This window comes from Ixodes scapularis, unplaced genomic scaffold (assembly GCF_016920785.2).
Source record: "Ixodes scapularis isolate PalLabHiFi unplaced genomic scaffold, ASM1692078v2 PGA_scaffold9__187_contigs__length_104089568, whole genome shotgun sequence".
Taxonomy (NCBI): Eukaryota; Metazoa; Arthropoda; class Arachnida; order Ixodida; family Ixodidae; genus Ixodes; species Ixodes scapularis.
Window position 1 is genome coordinate 89,869,735 of NW_024609884.1, and position 25,552 is coordinate 89,895,286.

General features: G+C 45.8%; 1 protein-coding gene across 1 annotated transcript in view; it reads left to right on the plus strand.

Moving 5' to 3' along the window:
* LOC120846484 (matrix metalloproteinase-21-like) overlaps positions 1-25,552 on the plus strand; it is a 74,708-nt gene that overhangs the window by 12,352 nt on the left and 36,804 nt on the right. The window contains exon 3 of the mRNA XM_040218242.2: positions 25,221-25,500. Within this exon, the coding sequence (XP_040074176.2) occupies positions 25,221-25,500 (280 nt within the window). The remainder of the gene's footprint in view (positions 1-25,220; positions 25,501-25,552) is intronic.

Consider the following 25,552-nt stretch of genomic DNA (forward strand, 5'->3'; position numbering starts at 1 on the left):
ATCTTACATGACAAAGCTAGTAAATAAGTTGTTGCTTACCTCTCGATCGTATCCATACGTCCCGCAATATCCGTCACAAAAACCTTTGAACACGAACACCAAGATGTCTCACTCTTTGACGAGGGAAAGGTCTATCGACAACCGACCAGTGTCGTTGGCTAGTTGCTACGCATGTCACTCACACCGTAGCAGGACTTGTTCTGCGAATCCACGTAAATGCCGTAGCATTAAGAGAACACAAAAGAACCACACACGAGAGCACCGGCAGCAGTGTGGGACGAAAGGATTAAAGGGATTCTCCGGTCGAAACCGGAAGGTCTTAAGTTTTTGCGCTCGTTACGTAGCCTTCATATAGGCAAACATCATTTTTATTTTGATATATGATTTCCCCTTATTATTTATACCTTTCATGAGCGTATGTACGAAACTGCACCCCGAATTTCACCAGTGTCAATGGTTCACATGCGTGACCATGGTGCGTGACGTCACAAAACACAAAGGATTGTCGGATGGTCAGCATAACAAGGGTTGATCGATGGATGTCTTGTATTTTGTTTTGAATTATATAGTCTCCTAGGCTGTACCCTACTGAAATACGTTCCTTTAGTTGCAGTTCCTAAGCGTGTGCAAAAGAAGTCAAGCCTTTTAGCAGGATATTACTCAAAAACAGCCATGAGCTTCGAGCACACCTATGCCGTTTCGCGACCGATCGAACTAGGAGCGCTTGCAAAGCAAAGGATCAAGATGTCGCCTATTAAGCGGCACCTAGATACACGAAGCGGCATCGGGGCAGTGGGTACACATATGGGCGGATCCACTGGGTCGGTGATGAGGCTGCGGGTTGTTCCTTCGGAGGCGATGTCCGCCGGTCGAAGGCGAACGGCGAATCGTTCAAATGCATGCCGTCACTTGACTTGGACGAACTTAGTGAATCGTAGCCACGCTCCATTTTCACACGCGGGTCAAACGGAATCGGGCTGCACGCGTTCTAAATACAACTTTTGGCATCGTTTCAAGATTCCCTAGCTATTGGTTTCGGTTTCGCAAATGCGTGCGGTAATGCATTAGACGTATTTTTTAGCAATATGGACGAACATTCAATTGCGTCAGTCACCGAACCGCTAGTTCCGATAGATATTTGGCACGTCCTGTTTAGTGCCAATCTAAATATTTCTAAAGTTGCTGTGCGGCATAGTTCAGTTGACAGATTAGATTACTGCAAAGGTGATTAGCTTGGTCTTTATCAGTTTCTTCAGGCTGGCTGTTGGGAGGGCGTTTATAGCGCTGCCTCTGTTGACATAGCAGTTTCTGAATTAACCGATATTGTGACCGAAGGCATGACACGCTACATACTGAGGAGAGTTTGTCGCTCTCGTAAATATCCTGTATGGTTTTCCTTTGAACTTAAACGAGTCCTACGTAGGAAAGTGCATCTACATAGGTTGTCTAGGGGGTCTCAGGCCGACAATGCACGCGAAAAATACCGAGAATGCAGGGCGCTGGCCAAACGTCTTATAAATCGTGACAATACCCTTCATTTGTCCAGCAGAACGTGACTCGGCGCCTTGAGGAGTTCTGGCACTTTGCGCACAGTCGCACTAAGCATAAACATGGCGGACATAACATCACCTTGCCCTCGACGATACAGAACATATTTCTGATCCTGATGATGTTTGCAATCTCTTTGCCAATCATTTTTCGTCCGTCTATTTGTTGCCTAAGAACCAACACCTAAGTGACTCCCCTCCATCATTCTGCAATAATTTCGCACTACCTCTCATAACGCTTGACGACGTTTTTGTCGCCATTATGAAGCTTCCTCCCAAAACGTCTTATGGTCACGACGGTATCCCCTCGTTCATTGTAAAAGGCTGTGCAGATATTTGTTCTCCTTTGCTCGTTCACATATTTGCATTGTCTTTTAAACATTCTGTGTTTCCGAGCGCTTGGAGAAAAGACGTTTTGATTCCGTTACTGAAATCAGGAAACCCTACCTCTGTGACTAACTACATACCAATCTCTTTGTTACCGGCATTCTCTAAAGTTTTTGAAGAAGTTGTTCACATGCATCTGTTTAGCATCTTCAAACGAATCATAGTTGAGAATCAGCATGGCTTTATGAGCGGCCGTTCCGTTGCAACTAGCCTTGTCACTTTCCTGAGTGACGTGGCACCAAGCATTTCCTGTCTAGAACAAACTGATACTGTTTATTTCGATTGCAGTAAGGCCTTTGATCGTGTTAGTCATGGAATATTACTTCGTAAATTCTCTTTTCATAGTTTAAGTGTCTGTTATTTTTCGCGGTTTTCTAGCTATCTTCAAGATAGACTAAACTGCGTTTCCCACGGGGGAGCCAGTGTCGCATTCGTTTTCGGTTCCCTCCGGAGTGCCTCAAGGTTCAAACTTAGGTCCTTTGTTTCTTGATGTGTTTATTGATGACATTCATGAAGTGATACAGCACTCCACCCTGTCCCAGTTCGCTGACGATATGAAGCTACATCGCAAAACTCAATGCCTTCATGACTGCGTCTTGCTGCAGATCGACATCGATGCTTTATGTACATGGTGTGTAGATAATCAGCTTGACCTAAATCTTCGCAAAACGCAGGTCATTTCGTTCACACGCAGAACCCTTCCTGTTCCTTTTGATTACTGTGTAGACAACGCTCGTATTAAATGTGTGTCGGCTGAGCGGGATCTTGGCGATGTGCTAGATGAAAAGCTGAACTTCAACAGTCATGTTCGAATGATCCTGTCAGCCTCTTTTAAAGTGTTGAGCTTTGTTACTCGCCATAGTTCTGCGTTTCGCGAACCTTTAAGTTTTTTTTTTTTTTGTTTTTTTTTCTTTTTTGTATTGTACAGAAGCTTTATTTTGCCCAAATTAGACTTTGCTTAAGTTGTCTAGAACAACTTTAGTGCCATTGCTGCTGCAGCGATGTTAGAGCGTGTTCAAAAACGATTTGCATGTACGTTTCACGCAAGACAAGACCTATTCGAGACCTACTCATATGTGAATGTGCTCAATCGCTTAGGATTGGTGGAGTTAAAAACAAGGCGCGGCAGATGTGATCTCATATTTTTGTGCAAGTGTCTGCATGGGTATTATGACTGTCCTTTTATTGCGTCTTACATGAATCTAAATGTGCCTGTTAGACATTTTCGCAGCAGCCGCACGCTTATGCCGTTAATCCCATACATTGTTTCTCTCCTGTGGTTCACATACAGAACTACTTTAATCATCTAGATACGCGCCTTGACTTTTTAATGATGACATCACAACATTCAAGAAAAGCGTTGACAATCTTATTTAGTGCGCTGTTGTCGGGTCGTTTTCTGGATTTATTTGTTTTGTCGTTTTCACCTTTGCAATATGACTAGCTGCTCTACCGTCCTAGGCTTCTGGCCATTGGTATAGGCACTGAAAATAAATAAATAAATAATCAAACCGATTGTTCCGATTTGGGCGAGGAGTGGGTGGACGTAGTTAAATACCGTTGGCACATCATCACACCTCAGCTTACGAGCCTTCTGTCCGCTTAGAGCTCAGCTCGTAGCTCTCTTCTGTGAGGTGATTGCTGCATAAGCGGGATCTCGATCTTGACGGGAACACAGTCCTACGCACGGCGACGATCCATTTTGCTCGTCACTGCACTTCTCGCGGAAAAGTGGGGAACGTCATGTCTTGGCTCGTATATGCTGCCCGGTGGTATTGGCACCCAACCGCGCAACAAAAATCTCACCCATCCACGAATCAAGTAGAGCGCCATAACAAAATCAAAGCACGCTGCGGCGTTCACTCGCAGGCAAACGACGAGGCGGAAATGCTCGCTTTGTGTTGTGTGACGTCATAGCTTCAACGTTGCCAACGAAAGCAGCGTTTACGCTAGGATGCGATTGGAGCAGTATAAATTTAATTACTCATGCAGAGGGGCATATCAAATTCATATAATGCACCTACGATGTGCCTCGAGGCAATAGCAATGATATTGAATTGTTTTCTCCAATACAAAATTTGATCGGACAGTCTCTTTAATGTCGTCGACCAATCTCTTGCTCGTGTGCGCTCCCTGCGGCGATGACTGGATTGTTTTCGATTCCCTTCTCTTCTGAAATGTCTCAGCGTTACTTTTCAAAGAGTCTGCAGCTCACACAAAGCGTAAATTTCCCGGAATCGGAAACCCAAATATGGGGAGACAATGTTGCACCTGAGCCGGTTCATTCGAAAAGTGTGGGGAGCTGCGGGACTGCACGTAGTTCCGCGGTTACGGAAATAATCATAAATTTAAATTTGGTACTTTCAACCACGGTAACGTGTTGTATATTACGTTTATATTATATATATATAATAAATTATACGAGACTACGCATTTAAAACGTATATGAGTGCCGGAATAATGCGCACGAATAAACCATGTGACCTGAGTGAGCAGACGACGCGGCCGGGGTAAAAGAGAATCAGAGAGGGCGCCTTTCCTCGACGTGGCCTTCTTTCTCCGGCAATTGTGACGTCATGAATCGGACCGCTACGGCCTTAGCTTCTAGGAGGTGTTGGACTGGGGCGGGCGTGTAGCAGGCGCAAGTGCCGTCTGCACCGCACTTTTCACCACATTTCGGTGTCTACGACATTCGACGACTTCTGCACAACATGCGGCATAAGTCTGTGCACGTAGTGTCCGTGGTGTGGAGCAAACTCCCAGAGAAAATAATCACAAACGGCGAGGCGATCACGGCGGCTGTGACGCGGGAGACAGCGGTAACGGCGGGAACCACGGCGGGGCAGCCGGACGGCACCCAAGAAGCGCGCTGCGCAGGCGCCTTACACCAATCAGGTGGACACCGCTAAACGCCCAAAGGAAATCTTGTTGACGTCATCCATTACGCTTGCCCGGAGAAGTAAAAACAAGCGAAGGGGGGCAATGGTGATGACGTTTAGCTCAATGTTGCCTTCGCCCACGCCGTAGCCTTGAGTGCGGTGTTGGTTGCGCCTCAATTCGCCCGCTCGAGTCAGCCGATTTCGGTAACTTGGCGAGTTGCAAAGTTTGCCGGGCCGTTTAAGAAACATTTAGACAGAACTACGTCGTAATATTTGACGTGTTATCTTCATAGGTGATACTAAAGAGGACTGCGCATTGTTTTTTTTTTTTTTTTTTTTTTTTCAAAAACAAAAATAAAGCGGAGCTGCCCTTCAAGGCTTTGAAGGTATATAGCGGCCTCTGCGTGCGATCCATTTCAGGTTGAAACGGAAGGGAACCGGAGCGTTCGCCGGCATAAACATCCTTTGGTTCGGCGTTCCAAGCGGAGGGTTTCAGGGATCAGGTCTCGCGTGGCACACTGCCTCGATCCCTCTCCCCGACAAAACAGCTCACGACGAGCTAGCGAGACGGTCAAGGTCATGACTGCAATCTCTATAATAAAAAGGGTTGACTTTCGTCCGAGGGACAGCGGAAACGTGCGTGTGCGCGCGTGAGCCCACCTGCGTAAGAAAGAGAGAGGAATGTAAATTTAGCGTGCTTGAGTAGAACTTTTGCGCTGTACCCAATTTCTGAAATTCATAACGGTACTTTCATCTCGACCGAGAGACGTTTTTAGGGTTGACTTTTGTCGTTTCGATAACAAAATAATAATTTTAATAACTGCTATATTACAAAAAAAAAAATTCTCATCCTGTATAGGACATGACACTTATGCAAGAAAATTAGTTTTTCCCTTAAAAAAAAATGATAATTTTAGCGCACCATTTACGTCGCGAGTCTCATTTTGAGTTAGGAGGAATCCCTAAACATGCTTCAATTTGGAGACGTTAAACCCGAAACTGAAGCATGTTATAGAATCGTTCAAATCAGTATCCCAACGCAAACATAACACTCAAAAACTATATATATATATATATATATATATATATATATATATAGATATATAGATATATATATATATATATATATATATACTGTCGGAGTTAACAGGCACTTATTTTTTATTTTATTTTTTTCTGAACACAGTAGGGTGTTATTAGGTTGGCACCTAGCTGTTTCGGGTTTCGCACTCCCGAAACGAAAGAAGAAAACACGAGTGCCCGAAGAACGCTGACGCGGCGCTCGTGTCCTCCAGGATTGGACGCGAGTGCTAGCCGAACGTCTTTCTCGAGTCGGTCCGAGCTACTCCCGCGGGCCACATCAAGTACTCAAACGTAGAGCGACGCCAGCGAGACGCGTTCTGACCTTCGTAGAACGCGCTAAACGAGGCAGTTCATAGCCTCCTCTAAACTCACAAAGCCTGGCAGTTCGACGACGGAGCCATAGAGTGCCCGGTCGCAGATTTGGAGAGCAAGAATCTGGTAGCACAGAGCATTTCTCGGGCAATCTGGTCGTCATCTCACAGCTTTTGCAGCGGCGAGGACCCTGAACATGGTTTTCAAATCCGACGAGAAAAGAAGCGGTAACCCGAGGAACGCGAGGAGCACGAGCGGACATTTCATCGCTCGGGACAAGTGTATTTCGGCGTCTCGCCGCTGCGGGGCGCCCGTCACTTGGCTCTCCTCTCATCCGTTGTCTGCCGCTCTACCTTTCAATTTTGGCGGCTGCTTCTCGGGCCGATCTGCCAGGCTTTGTCAATAGGAGGCTATGGCCAGTTCCGGGCTTCCAGCGTTCCTGCTTTTAGCCAGCTGTCACAAATCAACAAAAATAGTTTGAAAGGATCGTTAGTTCTTAAGTGATATCAGTTGAGCCGGTTAATTATGAAACGTGAAACTTTTCGGGTCGCCTCGGTGAAGGGCGTGGTAGTTAGTAACAGAAAAATTTAAGAGTATTTGTAGCACAAAATAGTTTAAACAATACAGCCGTCAAAGTATACCCGTTGCATAATAACACACATTAAAAAAAAAGTATTTACGTCAGCACTTATGAAAAACCATACGTATGTAAGAGTCCCGCATGTTCTGCCCAGGATCTGCAATTTTCAATCAGTCAAAATAAGTGAAATCATGCTCAGGTGACACTAAACTAATGCACACTCCATTATTTCTGGGCTGCTGTCCTGAGTCAGGCAGGCACTTAAGATTATGTTATTTTTGTGTTTACACTGGATGAAAATATAAAGTTAATTTTGAATATGTCCTGCAAAAAAAAACTATTAATTAATAATTATAAACGCATTATCACTGGAGCTAAAATTACCACAAAATAAAAGGCTATAATGTGTCATACTCAAAACGTGAATGCCCGTTGACATTCAATATATCCCCCTCCACTAAAAAAAAACAAAAAAAAAAACGATTCAGTCATATATAAATAGAAAAACATGCCACGAAAAAACTGATCCTCGGGCACATCTGGTTTGCAGCGATGAGTTAGCTCGCTTCTCTTGGGATATAGATGGGACGTTGCCGAATAGAGCAATTAGATTTTTTGTCATCCACCCACGCCCGAATGCTCGCACTTGCCCGGCTCAAGCTTGGGCCAGGCTTGGCTAAAGCTCGAGCCAAACCGGCGCTTGTTTGAGACAGCTTGGCCCAAGCCAAAGCCAGGCAGCTGCCCTACTAGGGCTGCCACCCCTTTGAGCAGACATTGCACGAGGGTTCGAGCAAACGCACTCAGATAAATGTTATATTTTTAAATAGTATACTAGAATGCACAGTAGAAGTGCCGTCTCTATTGTGCATGTGGGCTTGAGCTTGAAAACTTCCTTCGCGTCCAGACTGCAGAATGACTTTGTTTGTTGGTCTCAAATATATGTTGGGACCTGGCAAGCTGGTTGGCGTTAGGCCCTGTCTCTCTGAAAAGAAGTTGCAACGGTACTGATCAGAATGGCAGTGATATATTTGCTTTAAAACGCTTAAGCTAAAATAGCTCTAAGAGTATAAGGATTAATTTTGTGCACATTCATTCGAACGTGATCACTATGATAAGCCTCTGTAAAGGTAAAATAATGTTTTAGTTTGACGTACATAGTACAGCACTGTTTAATTTCCACGGAAACTCAACTGGCCGTTTAAATGGAATTAAAATGACCCGACAAAAAGACTCTTGTGACAAACGCGATTTTCTTAGATACGAAGACTCATTTCAGTAGCCGCTTATGATTAGAGCACGTACTATGAACGTTGGTGAATGGTTATATTAGGTAGTCAAAATGATTGCAAGTTGTAGTACTCCAGTGAAATACTTTTATACTAGAAAGCTCTTAAGAATTAATTCACAAAACAAAGCAAAAAAACACTGTGTCGGTCATAATTGCCTTGATAGAAAATCCAGAAATGTTTATTAAGCGTATTCCCAAACTTCAATTACACTGCAAACGTTAGTTTAGTTCTAATTGAAATTTTATTTCCTACCATCGAAAACCTGAACGCCTCTATAAAAGCGTTCAGAATTTCAATAGGAAATCACCTAAATTGGTGATTTCTCATTGAAGCGACTACGGCGGAAACTGACAGTTTTTATGCTAATCATAGGTAGCATGGCTGACTCCTTCTCCTTTTCCTGTGCCTTAAAAACAACAGTGACACCGCCCCTCCCCCCCCCCCCCCCCCCCAAAAAAAAAATATATATATATATATTACTTTTTACCAGGCTATCCATTATGGGGTCAGAGGTACCCAATCAATATTTTGCTACATTGCCACGTATATTTTAATAAAGACAAAAAATGCAACTGCTCGTAACCAAAACCGAAACTGGACTGGGCAGGAAGAAGAAATATAGAGTAGGAGAACGTTACCGGAAGTCACGTGGCAGTGCACTTTTTTTTGTTTTTCAATCAACGTATTTGCAGTATTTTAGAAGCCACAAAAAAATGGGTATAATATTTTCTGTCTATTTTTAGTATTGAGTGTGTGCCTTCGATGACCCAGGACTCTGATTATCTTTGGTGGTTGTGTCTAAACCATAGAAAACTGGACGTGACCACGGAGAAGAGAGTGAGCGCGACTAAAACTGCTCGGTTCTCGACCGGTAGTTTTAGGGAGGAACGAAAACGAATTTCGAGCCGCAAATTGTGTTCTGGGTAGTTGGGTTCTCATGTGTCATGTGCAAATAAAAACCTTGGAGAGCGTAAATATCCTGTCAGTGTCCCTTTAAATGGCAACTCAGGTCAAAATGACTGATATCGATTTATGGAGACTAAATATGAGCACTGCCAAAATATTACATCAATGGGAAACCACGATCCACTCTAAAGCAGATTCAGTTTACGACTGCAATCCTTCTCTTCTGTTGGGGCCTGCTTGACATCGGTCGTAAGTCTTGCAAAACAAATGTTGTTACCTCACCCTGCAAGTGTGCTTTCTTTGTGCTTGAGGTGTTGTGTGCCTACCTCTGGCAGGATAGAAGACACATGCTAAAAAGCCCGTGCGTCTACTTTCCCGCACAAAACTCGGAGAACCAATCACCGCAACTTACGGAGGCAGCTCAACAAATGACGATGCCGAAACATGTGTTTAGAACAAAAAACGCAATCTGAGTTGTGACATTAAGCAATGCAAAACGCCACGCTTGCATTGCCTAATGTCATAACTCAGACTGCGTTTTTTGTTCTAAACACATGTTTCGGCATCGTCATTGGCTGAGCTGCCTCTGCAGGTTGCGGTGATTGGCTCTCCGAGTGTTGTGCGGGAAAGCAGACGCACGGGCTTTTTTTAGAGTGTAAGCTACAAAGTTAATTTCGTACACGCCATATGTGACCCTCTACGTCGACCCATGTAAAAAATGCCGGCCAATTCGTAGAACTGGCCTCGCAAAAACAACTCAGCGACGGTGACACCATGGTGTGTTTCGACGTGGTGTCCCTCTTTACGAGTGTCCTCGTTCCCCTCGCAGTTGCTGCAACCAGCGAAGCCCTCGAAAAAGACAGAAAATCGGGCACAAGAACCAACCTCAGTGTAGATGAGCTGTGCCATCTGTTAGAGTTCTGTCTCGGCAGCACATACTTCGCCTTCAAAAGAGAGCTCTTCAAGCAGGTCAGAGGCGCTGCAATGGGTACGGCTGTCGTGGTCACGTCGGCAAACCTCACGACAGAAACAATTGAACAGAGAGCGAAACTTTTCCAAAACAGACCCAAAGTGTTCATGCACTATGCGTATGATTTTTTCTGCATTCTCAAGAAATTATACGTCGCTAATTTTTTTTGCACACCTCTGTCAGCTCCATCGAGGAGGCCATTCAGTTTACCGTGGAATGCGAGACGGGTGATGACACCTCGCGTTCCTCGATGTGCTGGTAAACCGACGAGGGCAAGATTTGAAGTTTACAGTGTACAGAAAACCAACACACACCGGACTCTACCTTGATTTTGACTCCAGCCACCCAACGAGTCATAAGGTGTCAGTGGTTTCGACACTCCTGTGTAGGTCGACAATTATTTGCTCGTCGGAAAACCGACAAAAGGAAGAAGGAGACCATAATTGCAGACCTTAAGAAAGATGGCTACTCTAGCAGCTTCATTGAACGCATCGCCCGACGCCAAGTTCTCGCTAGACAAAACCAGAATCCACTAGAAGGAACGCAGCCCCATCGAGTCGCGCGCATCAGCGTCCTTTACGTAAAGTGGACTAGCGAAGCTCTGGCGCTGGTACTAGGAAACGAAAGAATTTTGGTGGCCCACAAGTCCGCGTCCGAACTGCTAAGGGTCATGCCAATGCCCAAAGATCGTCTACCAAAAGAAAAAGCACAGGGCGTGGTCGACACCGTTCCATGCGCAGAGTGACCCGCAACCGGTGGCAATCAGTTCATCGGACAAAGTTTCATCGACAGATCGTTTCATCGACAGCTCAAATTAGCTTTTTTTTTGTAATAAGCTACATGAGACTGTTGCCGTGAAGTGGTGTGTATGGGTCGGTCAGGTGGTTTAACACTTTTATAATGAGCCGCCACATACTGTCGCCGCGAAGCGGCTCTGACGCAGGCCGGGGGGGGGGGGGGGGGGGGGGGGGTTTACGCGCTGTAATGATACACGCCTAACAAAATGTCCATCCATACAGCTTGCGATTCGCGTAACGAGTGTCGATGAAACAATCGTGTCGACGAAACGTGTGTTCATGAAAAATTGTCCACGAAACGTAATTCTACGGAACGAGTTTCAACAAAGTGATACGGACCCGTCCCTGGGCGCCTTGCCCTCTGTGTACGCAAATGGCCCCTGTAACCTGATGAGGAAGCTGAAGAGATGACCGTCTCCACAAGTAAAAAGATTATTTATCAATTTTTAATTTTTTTTTTTTTTTTTTTTGAAGACAAAGATGTTAGGAGCTTTTTCTGTTGCTCCGCTTGCTTTTAGTCAGTCATCCTTGAAGAAGAAACGTCGGGTTTCCTTTCGAGATTTGGTTGTAGCTTCCCTTTTCGGACTTTAGTTCCTGAAGCGTCCTGTTTGGACATCACTCGACTGAACTGGCCATTCTTCGAACCACATTGTTTTCTGTCTTGGCGTTTTCTTTTTGCAATATTAAAAGCAATTCCCCCCATCCCCTTCCCCCCTCCCCCCTCTTAGAGGATGCTATGTGGCCGTTTCATATTATAAATTCTAGTACCCCTCGCACCAGTCAATTTTTTACAACAAATGTATCGAGATACCCAAGCCTGGCAAAGTATCGCGTTACAATCGGTACATCGTGAAAGTATTTCACTACAGAAATACAAATACATTTCTCAAGCTTATCTCGGTCCAGAGATGCAGATATTTGAAAGTATCTGTGAGATACTACGATACTCCTGATTCGCGCCAACCGAAGAAGTTGGACAACTCAGGGAACGCACCGAAACAAAATCAGCATCCGGTTCATGGTCGGCAAAGATAACAGAAAGAACCAAAACGAAATGGCGTTGGTTGCACACGAGGTGTCGGCTGGGGACGCGACCAAAGCACGCCGCCCAGGCAACAGCGCGACCCACATCGGAGCAGAAAGCGCTCGTCTACGAAGAAGTCTCGGTCAATTCAAAGTTCACCCGGAGGGATCTGTTGACAGGGTAGCCCGAAACCGGATCAGTTAACCCGCTGGCAGGTGGGCAGCTGCGTCGAGTGCGGCGTCTGCCGACCTGTCGTATCGCGTCACAGGAAGGTGATCGGTGCCGAGCGGCTTCGGGTGGCGGCGTCGTGCGACCGCGACCGCAGCGAAAGCTCAAACGCCCCGCAGGGCGTCGCGTAACGCGACTCCTACAAAAAGACGGGAGGAAAAAAAGAAGGCCACATGCTCTATATATGCCCTCTCTTTTTGATAGACATGTACGGCAGGTGTACTACGAACAGAATCAAATTACTTAGTTTCTATACTCCGCATTTTTACACGTAATAATCGGTGAAGCATTTTCGTCACGTTTCCAATGGACTCAAATGCCAGTAATCGCTGCAGTCGTCGACGTCTGCAGCTATCCAAGTTCTCAAAAACACGGCATTCGTGGCCTCGATAGAGCGTCCTTTGTTCTTAAATGTTCGGTAATGCTGAGTCGCAATGCGTTGTTCGCAGCGACGCGCCGTAATTTCTGGCATTTGCAGTTGAATATTGTGTAGGTTTGGGGAAAACAAAGTGCGGAACAATCGGAGGAGAGGATGGTTCTTGACAAGACAGATCATTATAAATGAGTTAGTGAACACTAATTATAAAACCAACAACCGATACCCCAACTTCACCACAATTATTCTATATCTATAAAACCGACCAAGTGGTAATTTAAGAATAATATTCACCAAGTTGTCATAAAAAGAATGCATAATCCGTTTAAAAACTTGGAGAACGCTTAAGCTTCGCCTTTAAGAGTGGAACGCGATAGTATTATCGGACCCCCCATTCGCATCGCCCTCTCCTTAGAAGTTTTCATAGACCGCGTTTCCCCCTCCGCTGAGCCAACACCACCTAGACAGACCGCGTCATCATAGTCAGATCGATCGAGGCGAGAGATTGGGCACGAGTGCTGCGTCAGTGTTCGGCTGCGGCTTGTGGCCAATCAGCGCGTCCAAGGTCGGGCTCGGGTCCAATAGCCGACCGAACGCGATCCGACTGTGATGACGTTTCATAGAAGAAGAGGAAACCTTGCGGAGGCCTTCTGTCTAGGTGGTGTTGGCTGAGCCCACCGCGACGAAGAAGCGGTGGGCTCGGCGGAGCCACCGCTTCTTCGTCGTTGTCTTGACTGTAGAATTCTGGGTATCGTAGTGGGTTGCGGAGAGCGTTGCGGGGCGGCGGAAACGATCTACGGAAACTCCCTATTCACCGTGCAAGCGCGCCTTGAGTGGCCCTATGATGTGGCTGTGTTTTGTGAAAACGCAGAAAGTGTCAGCAAAGTAATAGCCATAACCAAGGAATTTGTGCGGCCACCAACAGCTCGGTGAACTGGCTCAAGTGCTCTGGGTTTTGGCACGGAGAGTGGGCATCAGCGGCGGTTTTGTTTGAGACCATAAAGTGGTCAACCTCGCCAGTTCGGTACCTAGGTTTGCCTCTGGAATCTTATCGTAATAGTAACGAATACTGGCGCGAAGAAACTTCTACGTTAAGGAAAAAACAACCAAGTGAGGTGGACGTGAATTATCGGTGTTCGCTAGAGCAACAGTCTGCAATTTATTTTTTTTGGCAAAAATTTGGTACGCCATGCAGGTACTTCATTGTTCCCGGTTGCATGTACAAAAAATGCACCGCATTTTTGCAGTGTTTGTGTGGAACTCAGGGATGGGAGCGAACAAGCCGAAGCTGTCTGTTCCGCGCTGTTCGTTCTGGAGGTGTTCGTTTGTGCCATATATTTCTGCGGCAAATCGTAAACCGTTTTCTATTTCTAAGAGACACAACAGATGATTGCTTACGGGCCTTTTTTTTTTTTTTCAAGTGGTGTTGCCTTATGAGCTGCCTGAGTTTGTGGTTTCCTCAGTTGATGACGGGTGTTACACTGTCACCGGCTATCTTAAAGGAGTTGTAAGTTCGGTAAGGTTTTTGGGTACGCGATTTTCATTTGAATATCTCTCGACAGTTTCAAGAAAGTGATTGACAAAACATTTAAGAGAAATGCTGCTTGCGATGCCAATATACCGATCCCTGTATCGGGAGGGCCCAGGGCAAGATGTTCTTTCTCGAGTTAAGAGGATGGTCATCCCAGCGACTGGTGAAGACGTTTTTCTTCAAACTACACACAGGGACGCTCCCGTTTGAGTTCTCGCTGCTCACTGATGGCTCTCGAGAGAGAGCTTCACCGGAACCCCGCGCGTCCCTCATTAACGTCACAGCGCACGTGACTCGGAAGATGGTGAAGGAGTTGAGAGGTGCCGAAAACAGCAATCTTGGTACATTTTTAAAATAAAACTAGGGCATGCAGGCAAAAGTGTTTTTTTTTTTTTTTTTTGTTCTTTATTTCAGAAAAATCAAGACACCAGCTCCCAAATGAATTAACCAAAGCATTAAAATTGTTGCACAGCTCCTTTAAAGGGGTAGTGAAACGAAATTTTAGCGCCGATCTTGTTGCATAAATATGGGCTAGGGACAGGCACCACCTCGGAAATATAAATATTGCGCTGTAAAACACAGGAGAACTAATTTTAAACATAATTAAACGATTTCAAATTCTCATCTGGTGGATGGGGGGAAGTTCTCGTGACATCACTTGTGTCAAAATAGCAGCGCCGTTCTGCGGCAATACGGCGTGCCGGCAGAATTCGCCTAGGCCTGAACGCGTTCGCAAAGCCTTGGCGGAGAAAGCCAAAGCGTAGTTGGCCACAGTGAGCTCGTTCTCGTTGCGGCTCTTTGCACGACACGGCCCGTGCATGCTTCTGGCACGGCCGGTATTAGTTGCTGCGAGTCGCGAGCTGCAAGCCGACGTTAAAAAGGATATGTTTGAACTACGAGGGTGTCAGCAAGAGCCGCGCAAATGCCAAATACCTGTTCACACTGGGAGCGGACACGCGCGTTTGATCGAAGTGCTGGATTCGCTCTGTTAGACCGCGTTTCGGTAAGCGCTTCTGGACCGATCTTTTACGATTGCAACTCGATACTGACATGACACTCGGCAAAGAAAGGTTAGACCGACATCGCGTAGCTCCCACGAACTGCTATAGCTCGACACTGACGTAGCGTCGAGTCAGAATAAAAATGGCATACTAATAACAGAGTGTACATACCGAGTTGCCAAGGTAATCCGTATGGCGTTTATTTGAGCTCTATATCACACAAAACAAGGAGATAGAGTCAATGAGAGTCCCTTTTCGACGACAGCGTTCGTCACCGCTGTCTCGGAAAACAAGGAGATCGAGATGACAAGGGGAAAATATTGACCTCTGAAATTTAGTTCAGGGATCAAACTACTCATCCGGTAAGGGTCCACAAGGGTCGCGCGGGCATATTCCATTCAGCAGGCCAGCCGGTCATGGACTGACGGTCTTGGCCAAGGACCTCCGGAGCAACGGTGCGCCGAGTCGATGTTGCTGCTAGGCCTACTATATTCTGCCGAGCTCGCTCGGTCGGCAGAATCGTGGCTGTTGTAGCTCTTCTCGTGTGTTTGTGGATCCTGCGTTCTTGATCGTCGTGGTCTGTTTTAAGTACTCCTTCCTTTTTTCTTGCTGGTTGAAGTCGGGACGCACGAGAAGAGCACGAAGAAAAATAAATGTCCGTTGGTGGCCGATACCAAGTAACTGAGCGACGCTGTCGGCCTTGTTGATTTGATCGTAAAAAGTGCGTAAGACAGCTTCGGAGCTGTCGTAGGATTCTGTCGTAACCTGCGCAAAGGTTACGACAATTTCGTTTCGAGAGCACGGGTTTTCTCTCAAATTTGTCGTACGCACTTTTTTCGTCGTGAATTCGCTTTGAGAATCCGGCCTCAGAGCTGGTTTTGTCAGTGCTGCCGTGGTTGCCGACTTGCCGTGGTCCCGTGGTGCAGCGTGCGTGCAGCCCTTGCACATCTCAAACGGCCACGTTGTCACAGGTCGTAAATCGTCGACGCGCCACCAAGTGGCAACGCTCGTAACCACAACATTCACGCCGTAGCCTTTCCCGACCGGCACAAGTGACGTCACGAATGCGCCCAATATCCCAAGACGCATCGCGCTCTCCGATGGCCGATTTTTGAGCGCGCGCCCAATCGGGCCCATCAGGGTGAAAAATATAGCCATCCGTTCAAAATACAAACGCGCGATTATGATTTATGAATATCATTGATCATATTGAACCTATTTCTGACCATAATAGGTGTATTTCAAGTTTCGCTTCAGTATCCCTTTAAACTGGAACAAAGTATAGGGTGGTCTAAGTCACCAAACTCGATCCAAAATGAACCGTAAAAATCGACGCCTGCACGTAGCAACCTAAACTTTTCGTCAAAGGTGTATTCACAGGTCGGTTTTTTCTTGTAAAATTACAATGCGTAGTTCTCTTTCTGTAAAAAATAAGGCCACGACAGGGGTTCAGTAGCGGGGTGTGTTTGGCGTTCGTATTCACCGATGGCGTCGGGAGCAGCGTGCGAAGGTGCAGCCGCCCAGCGAAAAAAAAACAGACGACACGCAGACGAAATCTGTTGGCAGCAAAAGTGCCACCGCCATGCAGACACGTTTTTTTTACTTGAAGTTTTTCTTTTATTGTCCGCATTTATTTTTTAACCGAAGGTGCAATTCAAAAATATTATGCTAATTTTAATAAATCACGGTGGTCGCGAGCCGTCGCGATAAGGAGGTAGCGCCATCTATCATTACGAACGCCAAACATAACCCGCTACTGAACCCCTGTCGTCTGCGTCGCTGCCCGTCGTAGACCCTGGCAAGTTTCTTGGCCTTATTTTTTACAGAAAGAGAACTACGCTTTGTAATTTTACAAGAAAAATCCGACCTGTGAAATACACCCTTGACAAAAAGTTTAGATTGCTGCGTGCAGGCGTCGATTTTTACGGTCCATTTTAGAGCGAGCCTGGCGACTTGGACGACCCTATATAGCTCGATAAGCGTTCAAGATGCTCGAGCTCTCCCCTACGTCGCCGCACATAAAGACATTGTGGTGACCACCGTGAAAGTTAGCCAAGGCCCTAAAACTACAGCGTACTAGAATACTGGAAAATCTCAAGGAGTGAAAGTGTGCAGGCGAGCTGGTTTGGAAACATCATAGTCGGGGTTCCATGTTTTCGGACAAATCGTTGTAGTATCCCTTCCCTTTAAAGGGATACTACAACAAAATTTCGGCGCTTATTTCTTGGCCTATTCTTGTTCAATGGAGTATTATCACATCAGACACATCAATCTCATTTTGAAAAAGACACAGAAAGAAATTTTAAAACGAATTAACCGATTAGCATAGAGCACCTGGTGGATGTCACTAACGCCTCATTTTTAATGCCCATCTAAGAACGTTGACAGGTAGCTACGATAACTGTCTCGCCTCCCACAACGAGGGAAGAGCTGAAGGAGGAACTCTCCCCTCCCGGAGACTCTCTTTTGTGTATCCGAGGAATCGCTACTGTCCCTCTACAAGATTACAGAAGATTAACCCGTCGCTCCAAATTCGTGCAAAGGCAGCTTTGGGGTTACTTGCGGTGGCGCGACCGCTGATGTGCTTCGGCTGCTTTCAGCGGATTCTACGAGCCATCAGGGCCTATCCAAAACCGTGTGAATGTCACGTGACGTTGGAGAGAGGGCACAGCGACGCGCGGAAAGTGATTCTAGGCTACGTCCATAGAGCGGAATTGGCTGGGATAGCTTGCAGGCGTCCGCTGCGTCCGGACGTAAGGTCTCAAGACAAACTACGTCACGATTTCTGCGGATGTGACGTGCTCTCCGCTGGCTACTCTCCGAGCGTTTGCAAGAGTGGGCCGTTTATAACAAAACATACAGTCATGGGCGTACCAACCCGGGGGGCAAGGCATGTGTTTTGCCCCCCTCCGAAACGGCCGCCACTGGGCAGGGCAAACACTGGCCGGCGGCGCCCAAAATATACCAAGGGCACCGCCCCCCGACCCGCGCGGGCATATTTTTAACGTGCAGGCGATACATACCCTAGCAACGGCGCTCGTGGAGATAGGTGCTGCCGCCGTCAACATAGGCAGCGGATACAGTGCGAGTTTCCGAAGCGGTAGCATAACTTAGTGGTAAGATGTCTGCCTCATACGTATCAGACCCGGGTTCTATCCATGGTGTGGGCTTACTTCTTTTATTTTTTTCCCCGAACATTTTTTTTTTTTGTCGAGGCATTTGGCGATAGTTACAACATTTATTTTTTTACGATTAACACTGAAAAAAACAAACGAATGTTGTTGACGAAACATCGCTGAACATATGGGACTCTATATACAGAAGTGCATGGGGGACAGCGGGGCTTGGGTTGCCGACTGGACGCCGCAAAGGTACGGGGAGGGGGAGGAAGGAAGCTAAGTGGGTTAATAGTTTTGTAATTAGCAGCCGCACACTGTCGCCGGCGAAGCGGCGTGAACGCACGCGCGTGCGTGGGTTATCGCGCTTCGAGTGATACACGCGCCCGTCCGAATCCGAAATTTAAGTTCCCGCGCGTTGCCGAGCAGCCAATCCGGCGAGAGCGTCGTTGCTAGGGGGTCTATCGCCTGCGCCGTAAAAGGAGCCAGTGACCAAAGCGCCCGGTGCGCATACACCCCTCCCCCCCCCTCCCCCCCCCCCCACCCCCCTGTTTTTCAACACCTACACACACACACGCCGTAAAAGTTAGTGATGGACTGAATCTGCCGAACTTCAGATTCGGCAAAGTTCCGTACATGCCGAAATTTTGAAAGAAAGTTCGGCAAAGATTCGGCAAAAATTTGGCAAATGTCTGCGTACGCGCACGGACGCGACGGGGCCATGGATCGCAAATGGCACCGCGCCGTAGCGCGGTTTCCATCGCACAGTTTAGTACAACCAGCGGTTACGGCGAGGTGTGGGGCAGGCGACACGGTAACTGTGCGTTTGTGAGCTTTTGCGAGTGTGGTTCTCTTGAATATTTTCTGCCTGAAGAACAGAAGATCGACCAGAAATTTACGCTGTCCACTGTGCAAGTGACAAAGGATGCGGTGCATTCTGGATAACGTGATTTTCATTTGACCTTTCCATTGATGCAACGAGGTAGTTGAAACATTGACTGACAACTGCACAATTACGCTCAGTGCGCGCAGCTTACTGCCGTCAAACGGGGCAGAGTCATGAGAGCTTGCTAGAATGTATGGGATGCAGCTGGCATCCTCGTCATAATGTGATACATGTTTTCTCCCTTCTTTTCTTTCCTCTTTACGTACTTTCTGTAGTGTGTATATTCTGCACATTTATTTGTCTCTTTTGTTTTTCATATGTAATGGCGGGCTGGCAGCAGACATGTACAAGCTACTCAAAAAAGTAATTACCTCAAGTTACTGAGTATTAGCCTCAAAAGTAATTTGAGTAGAGTAGAAATTACTGAAATGGAAAGTAATTCAATAAATTACTGATTACCGTAAGACAGGTACAAATTACTTTTGAAGTTGCTTTTATTTTTTTCTATGCTAACAAGGAAGTACTTACATAGGTTTTGATGCGTTAGCGAAATTCTGCTAGCCGAATATAAGGCGGCTTGTGTTTTTACAGAAACGCTTTAATAGCTGGTTCTGCTTCTGCATGCCTAATTGTTGTGTACTTCTTTTTGGTCAAGGATGTACTGCGGATGCATCATTTCACCTTTGAGGTTTAGCACTGCCTGAGCTTGATTTTGCAGACGGTGATTGATTGCTTACAGTGTTGCATAAAGTACGTCTAAAAACTACGTGGAAGTACAAAGTAAATGATACGTTATGCACTTCAAGTAAAGTAGTAAGTACACCGGGTGCAATGTACTTGAAGTGAAGTACTATAAATACAATGTACTTCCAAAGTAAAGTAGAAGTACTTTTTAACACACTTCTTCAGAATGCCCTTGCATTTCCTATACAGCGTTTTTATTATTATTTTTTTAACAGGCCGGTATGCATAGCTTCAGGCGAAATCGGAGGTGCATCAGTGTTTTACGGAAAGAGCGGTAAAATCAGAGGTGCATCAGTTTTTTTTTTGCTTTTTTTTTTTGAAATGGCGGCAATTAGTACGCCATAGAAAAGTTGCTTTATTTTCGCTGACGAACCATTTAACACAATCAACGTATAAGGCACTTATTTGTATCGGTCTTATAGCCGACATTTCTTCACTCAGAGAAATGACCAGATGACGTCTCGAAAGACAGCACAAGCTATACAGGAGCACCAGATGAACTTCAGAGCGGGTGCTGCACTTTGTTACCTCCTTTGAGTGAGGATGTGGTGTGTATACCTCCTGTAGCGGAAAAGAATTCCTACATTGGGGAGAATTGGGGCAAGCCCTTTCTTCAAATGCGTCAAGTCTCCTTGAGCTTCGGGACACAAAGAAACGCCAGTCTTCGACAGTTACTCGGCCTCTCTTGCGTCGTGTCTGTTCGCTCCCTGCGCCTCATAGCAGTATTGTTGCTGTGGGGGGCTCGTTAAAAGTTTTTGGGGATTTTAGACTATCCATATTGCTTTCCTTCCTCTCCCCCCCCCCTTTTTTTATTCTACGCCACATGCTTCCCCCTTTGCAAATATCAGCTGATCTTCTAACTTCTTATCTCTGTCGATAGGCAAAACAACCACTAAAATTCGAAAGTAATTTGTAATTTGAGTAGAAGTACTCGGAAAAGTAGTTAAAGTAAACGACTAATTACCAAAATAGAAACGTAATTGAAAGTTACTAGACTACCCAGAAAAGTAGTTAAACTATAGTAACTTGAGTAAAGTAGTTGAACTACGTACAAGTCTGACTGGCAGGCACTCTGCGTAAGGGTTTTCACCTATCTACCTTGTTTTGAACACCACCACATGGGCCCCTTCCAGTATGTGCAAATAAAATTATTATTATTATTATTACTATTATTATTATTATAAAAATTCTGTTTTCGACTCACAAGTAGTTTGTGCCAAAACAGAATAATATTGCTTTTTAGTTCGCGTTATTTCGCGAACTAAAAAGCATGTATCTGCATGTATCTGCATAAAACTAAACACAAAACTATCATGCTCGACGTTGCACATCCGACATTCCTCACTCTCCCCACCTTCCGAAACGTCCGTGTGTGTCCTAACACCAGAAACCGGAATTTTAAACGTTAAAAACGACACGTTGCGAATATGGAACGCACACTTTCATGCAAAGCTGACGTCAAGTGACTCAAATCGAAAAACATGCATATTTACAATATTGTTCTCTCTTCTGGTGGAGGCTCAGTAACCGTTGCATTCGTTTTCGCGCACGAAACAGTGACTCCTAGAAAAAGTAAGAATGCAGTGATTGCCTTTATTTTAACAATGTAAACACACTTGCAGCCGTGCGCTGATGAAGCCTCAAAATCAAAACTCTCATAGCGTGATTCGTGACTGCGCCGGCTACTACCCAACCTCGTTGTCACGCCACTTTCTGCAAGCAAACACTAAAATTGCCAGTAAGCATACAAAAGCGACATCGATACAATTATCTTGTAGAATATCACCTTCTTTAGTTATAACTGTGTCAATAGGCACTACATGTTCTATTTATGTTAAGAAAAAAAAAAAAGGATTGCGAACAGCTTTATTCCGCAGAGACCGGCAGCGCTCTGGCTGCGCATATGACGGTGCTCTTTTTATAAAGCGCCCGGTGACGTCATTACTACGCGTGCTGCTGATAGCAACGGCGGCGGCCTCTAGCACCTTTTTTCGTCAGAAAAAATAAATATCAGTGTTAAGTCTGGTAGCAGTGTATTTTTGCCGAATCGTTGCCAAATCTTTTAAAAAAGTTCGGCAAAAGTTGCGTCGAATTTTCGATTCCGCAAAAGTTCGGCCCATCACTAGTAAAAATATGCGACCCGGTGGGGGGGGGGGGGGGGGGGGGGGAGGTCTTGTTTGCCCCCCCCCCCCCCCCCCCCCTACTCAAAGACAAGTTGGTACGCCACTGCATACAGCCATCAGGCTCAAAATAGAAACGTGCGATTGTCATTTACAGATATGGTGGCTGATATTCAACCTATTTCTGAAAGCGACGGGTATATTTCAAATTTCGTTGAAGTATCCCTTTATAACAAAACATACAGCCATGAGGCTCAAAATTGAAACGTGCGATTGTCATTTACAGATATTGTGGATGATATTCAACCTACTACTGAACGCGACGGGTACATTTCAAATTTCGTTGAAGTATCCCTTTAAGTTGTCAGCGACTAGAGGGCAAATCTAAAGTCGTGCAGTTGGCAGCGACTTCTAGTCGAACGCTCTTTCTTGCTATTGTTTTGTAGTAGCCAACAGAGAAAAAGGGATCGCAGAGAGGGGTCACCGCTGGTAAATCCGGCTGCACACCGAAATGTTCACACCCTTTAAAGGTGAGCTCCGGCCTCCGTTTGAACGCTTTCAACCAAACATATTTTTCTGAAAGAGCACGAGAAACGGATCTAAAGCTGCGAATAAAAGTTCCCCGAAAAATGGTAAATAACTTTTGATCGGAGAAGAACCGAAACCGAAACTAAGCTGCAACTTTACTGGTCCGTCATCTTGTTGAGGTGTTATATTAACATGGCACGTGGGCAGCTTCAGCCTCTTTCGCCCAGCGTCAGAAGCAGTCAGATATGGCCGTACCGATCGTCCGTGGGAAATAATTGACCACGATTCATCACGCTCATCGAGCATACAACAAAAATATTGCACCCAAGACTTCTATCCAGTATTTCTATAGCTTATCGGCTGTCAAGTAAAAAAAAGTTTGAATAAAATGATAAAAAATGACCTTTTTGCGAAAATCGACTTCAAATATCTCGAAATTTGTGGTTTTTAAAACGTTTGGAGCTATATATAGTCTTTTTTTTTGTCGTCAAGAGTACCAACAGAAACCTTCTACCACCAGATAGCTTACGATATATGCACTGATACTTGTTTCATGTCATTATCTCGATTGTTTATTTACTGGAGCAATTCAGATTTGAGGTAAAATTGGTCCACGTAGCAAGTTTGCTATTTGATACTAAAATAACTTTCAAACATAAAATTCATCATTTTATTGATAAAAATGATACATAAGATCCTGAGAATACATCATTTCTGACTGGGTATCTTTCAGTTGTGGTGTATATAAGGCGGTGGAGCAGCCAACAAGGGCCGTTACTCCGGTCTCGTGCATGCTTCATTGCGCCTGTATGTATGGATCCTATGCATGTGACTTTACGTGGTGCATGCTGTCTAGAAACTGGGGTGCTACCAAGACCGCCAACGCCCTATTTTAGGGTGTTCGCCAGCAAACTGAAGCTGTCAGCTGATTTGAACTGGGAAAACCCCGAATCAGCGTTTCAGAAAGATTGAGCGGAAATTAAGGAGTGCCGAAAGAAAAGGCAGCTTTTGGCGATTATCTAGCGGCAGCATGTGCTTCCAACTTGGAAGCAGGGATGGACAAAATACTTCCACAAATGTACTTAAAGGGAAGATGGGGGACTTCTACATTTGAGAAAAAACACTTGAATTGCGTTCATTTGGCCTTTAGATTAACAGATATCAAAATTGTATTTCAATGCGACGCGCCGGAGAGCCATACGAGCAATTTCAAAATAGGGCTGAAGCCCCGCCTCCCTAGCCTTGGGCAGCCAAAAGAGCCGTCGATGACGTCACGGACAGCGACCGTCTTTCGCGTTTTTCTCGCGTTTAAGAATACTTACGCAGCAAATGGTTTGGGTATTCGGGTTCACGGGGTAAAAATACACTATAATTCACTTCTAACTCATTTTTTCCAAGAAGCTCCGTAGCTTCCCTTTAAATACAAATACAAAATACTTCGACGAAAATGTATTTGATTCCGAATTCAATTAAACTGAGAAATGTATTTAAATGCAAGATACAAATACAACGAGCGTATTTGATCATCTTCAAATACATTTTTTTTCTCAAAGACTGACATCTTAGACTTTAATTTAACTTAGGTAAAAAATGTCATGCCCACATAAAAAGGGAAGTTTATATACACTAAGAAACAAGTGCTTAGAAATAATGGGGCAGCTCTAAAAATAACATATTTTGTTAGTATAACTTCATAGGCAGATAAAACATGAGCAAAAAACAATGTATTCGGTGTAAGATTAATTTAAAAGGCTGGATTGGTGCATCAAAACCTTTTCAAGCAAGATGTCGTCAATTCGACGCGTTAGAAAATAAATTAAATCACCCAGCCAAAAAGGCAATAGTTCCCCGTTCTAATGTTGTTGTTTTTTTGTGTTTTTTTTCCTTTAATGTTTATTCTGCGCAAAACGCAGAAAGTTTCATGCTCTTTGCATATGATTAAGTTCGCCAAGAGTGCCTATAACTATCACATTTGATTGCGAAGAACAGTGCCCAAAATTGCACTCTAAAAAATGCCTGTGCGTCTACTTGCATGCAAAACACACAAAGAGCCAACCTCTGCGATCTACGAAATCAGTTTAGTGAACGATGAGGCGGAATATCCGTTTAGAGCTAAAAATGAGGTCTGCGCAGTGGCATTGCGCAACGTGAAGCGTCATGCTTGCATTGCGTAATGCCACAGCGCAGACTTACTTTGAGGTCTAAACAGATGTTCCGCCTCATCATTCGCTGAGCTGATTTCGTAGATCACAGAGATTGGCTCTTTGGGTGTTTTGTGGGTAAGTAGACGCGCAGGCATTTCTTAGAGTGTGTATTTAGGGCTGTATTTGAAATGCATTTATTTGAGTTGCTCAATTTTAAGTATTTAAATACAGTTGACGAATACATTCCCCAATATGTAATTAAAAACGAAATACAAACTATTTGAAGTACTGCCCATCCCTGCTCCCCAGCATGTAGTCATAAAGTATTTTAGTGAGCTTTGGTATTGCGTATACGAAGGAACGGAAGCAATGGGCGTGAGCCTTGCGTGTTGTGCACTGAGCGTGCGCGGAGCCCAAACTGCGCTCTTGGATCGGCGACGACGCGCATGCGCAGCGTGAAACACGCAACACTAGGGAATTGCAGTAGACCGTTTTTCTCCTCCGCTACGTTATCCCCGAAGAAAACGCCGCAGCTGCGCATGCGCGCCGCCAGCCTTCTCTGCATAGTTCAAGGTCTTGTGGCGGATTACGGAGCGCTATCCGGGTGCTTAGCGGGCTGCGGGAACGGTCTACTACAATTCCCCAATAACGCACAGCGCTTGTCCCTATACGCAACGCTATAGCGTTTTCGGCATGTCTTGGAAGCTAGACGCAGGTCATTGTCTCGGGGTGAGAGGGAGGAACATTGTGTGTCGCTGTCCCGCGTGAGCAGGAAGTCCTCAAGCGGTACGGCTACCTCCAATGCGGTTCTCGGAGGCGGCGCAACCGTCACCGGGGCGGCGGCCGAGACCACGACGAGTCCTGGGCGGGCCCGCGGTCCTGCAGCGCCCACGAGCTGCGCAAGGCGGTCCGCCTGTACCAGCGCAACTACAGCATGCCGGAGACCGGGCTGCTCGACCCGGCCACGCTACGGGTGATGAGCGAGTCCCGCTGCGGGAACCCGGACATCGAGGCCGGAGCGCTGCCCCAGCGCTCGGCTCGGCGGCGCAAGCGTGCGTATCTCAGCGCGATTCCCGGCGCTGCACCGCGCGTGGCCGCAGAGCG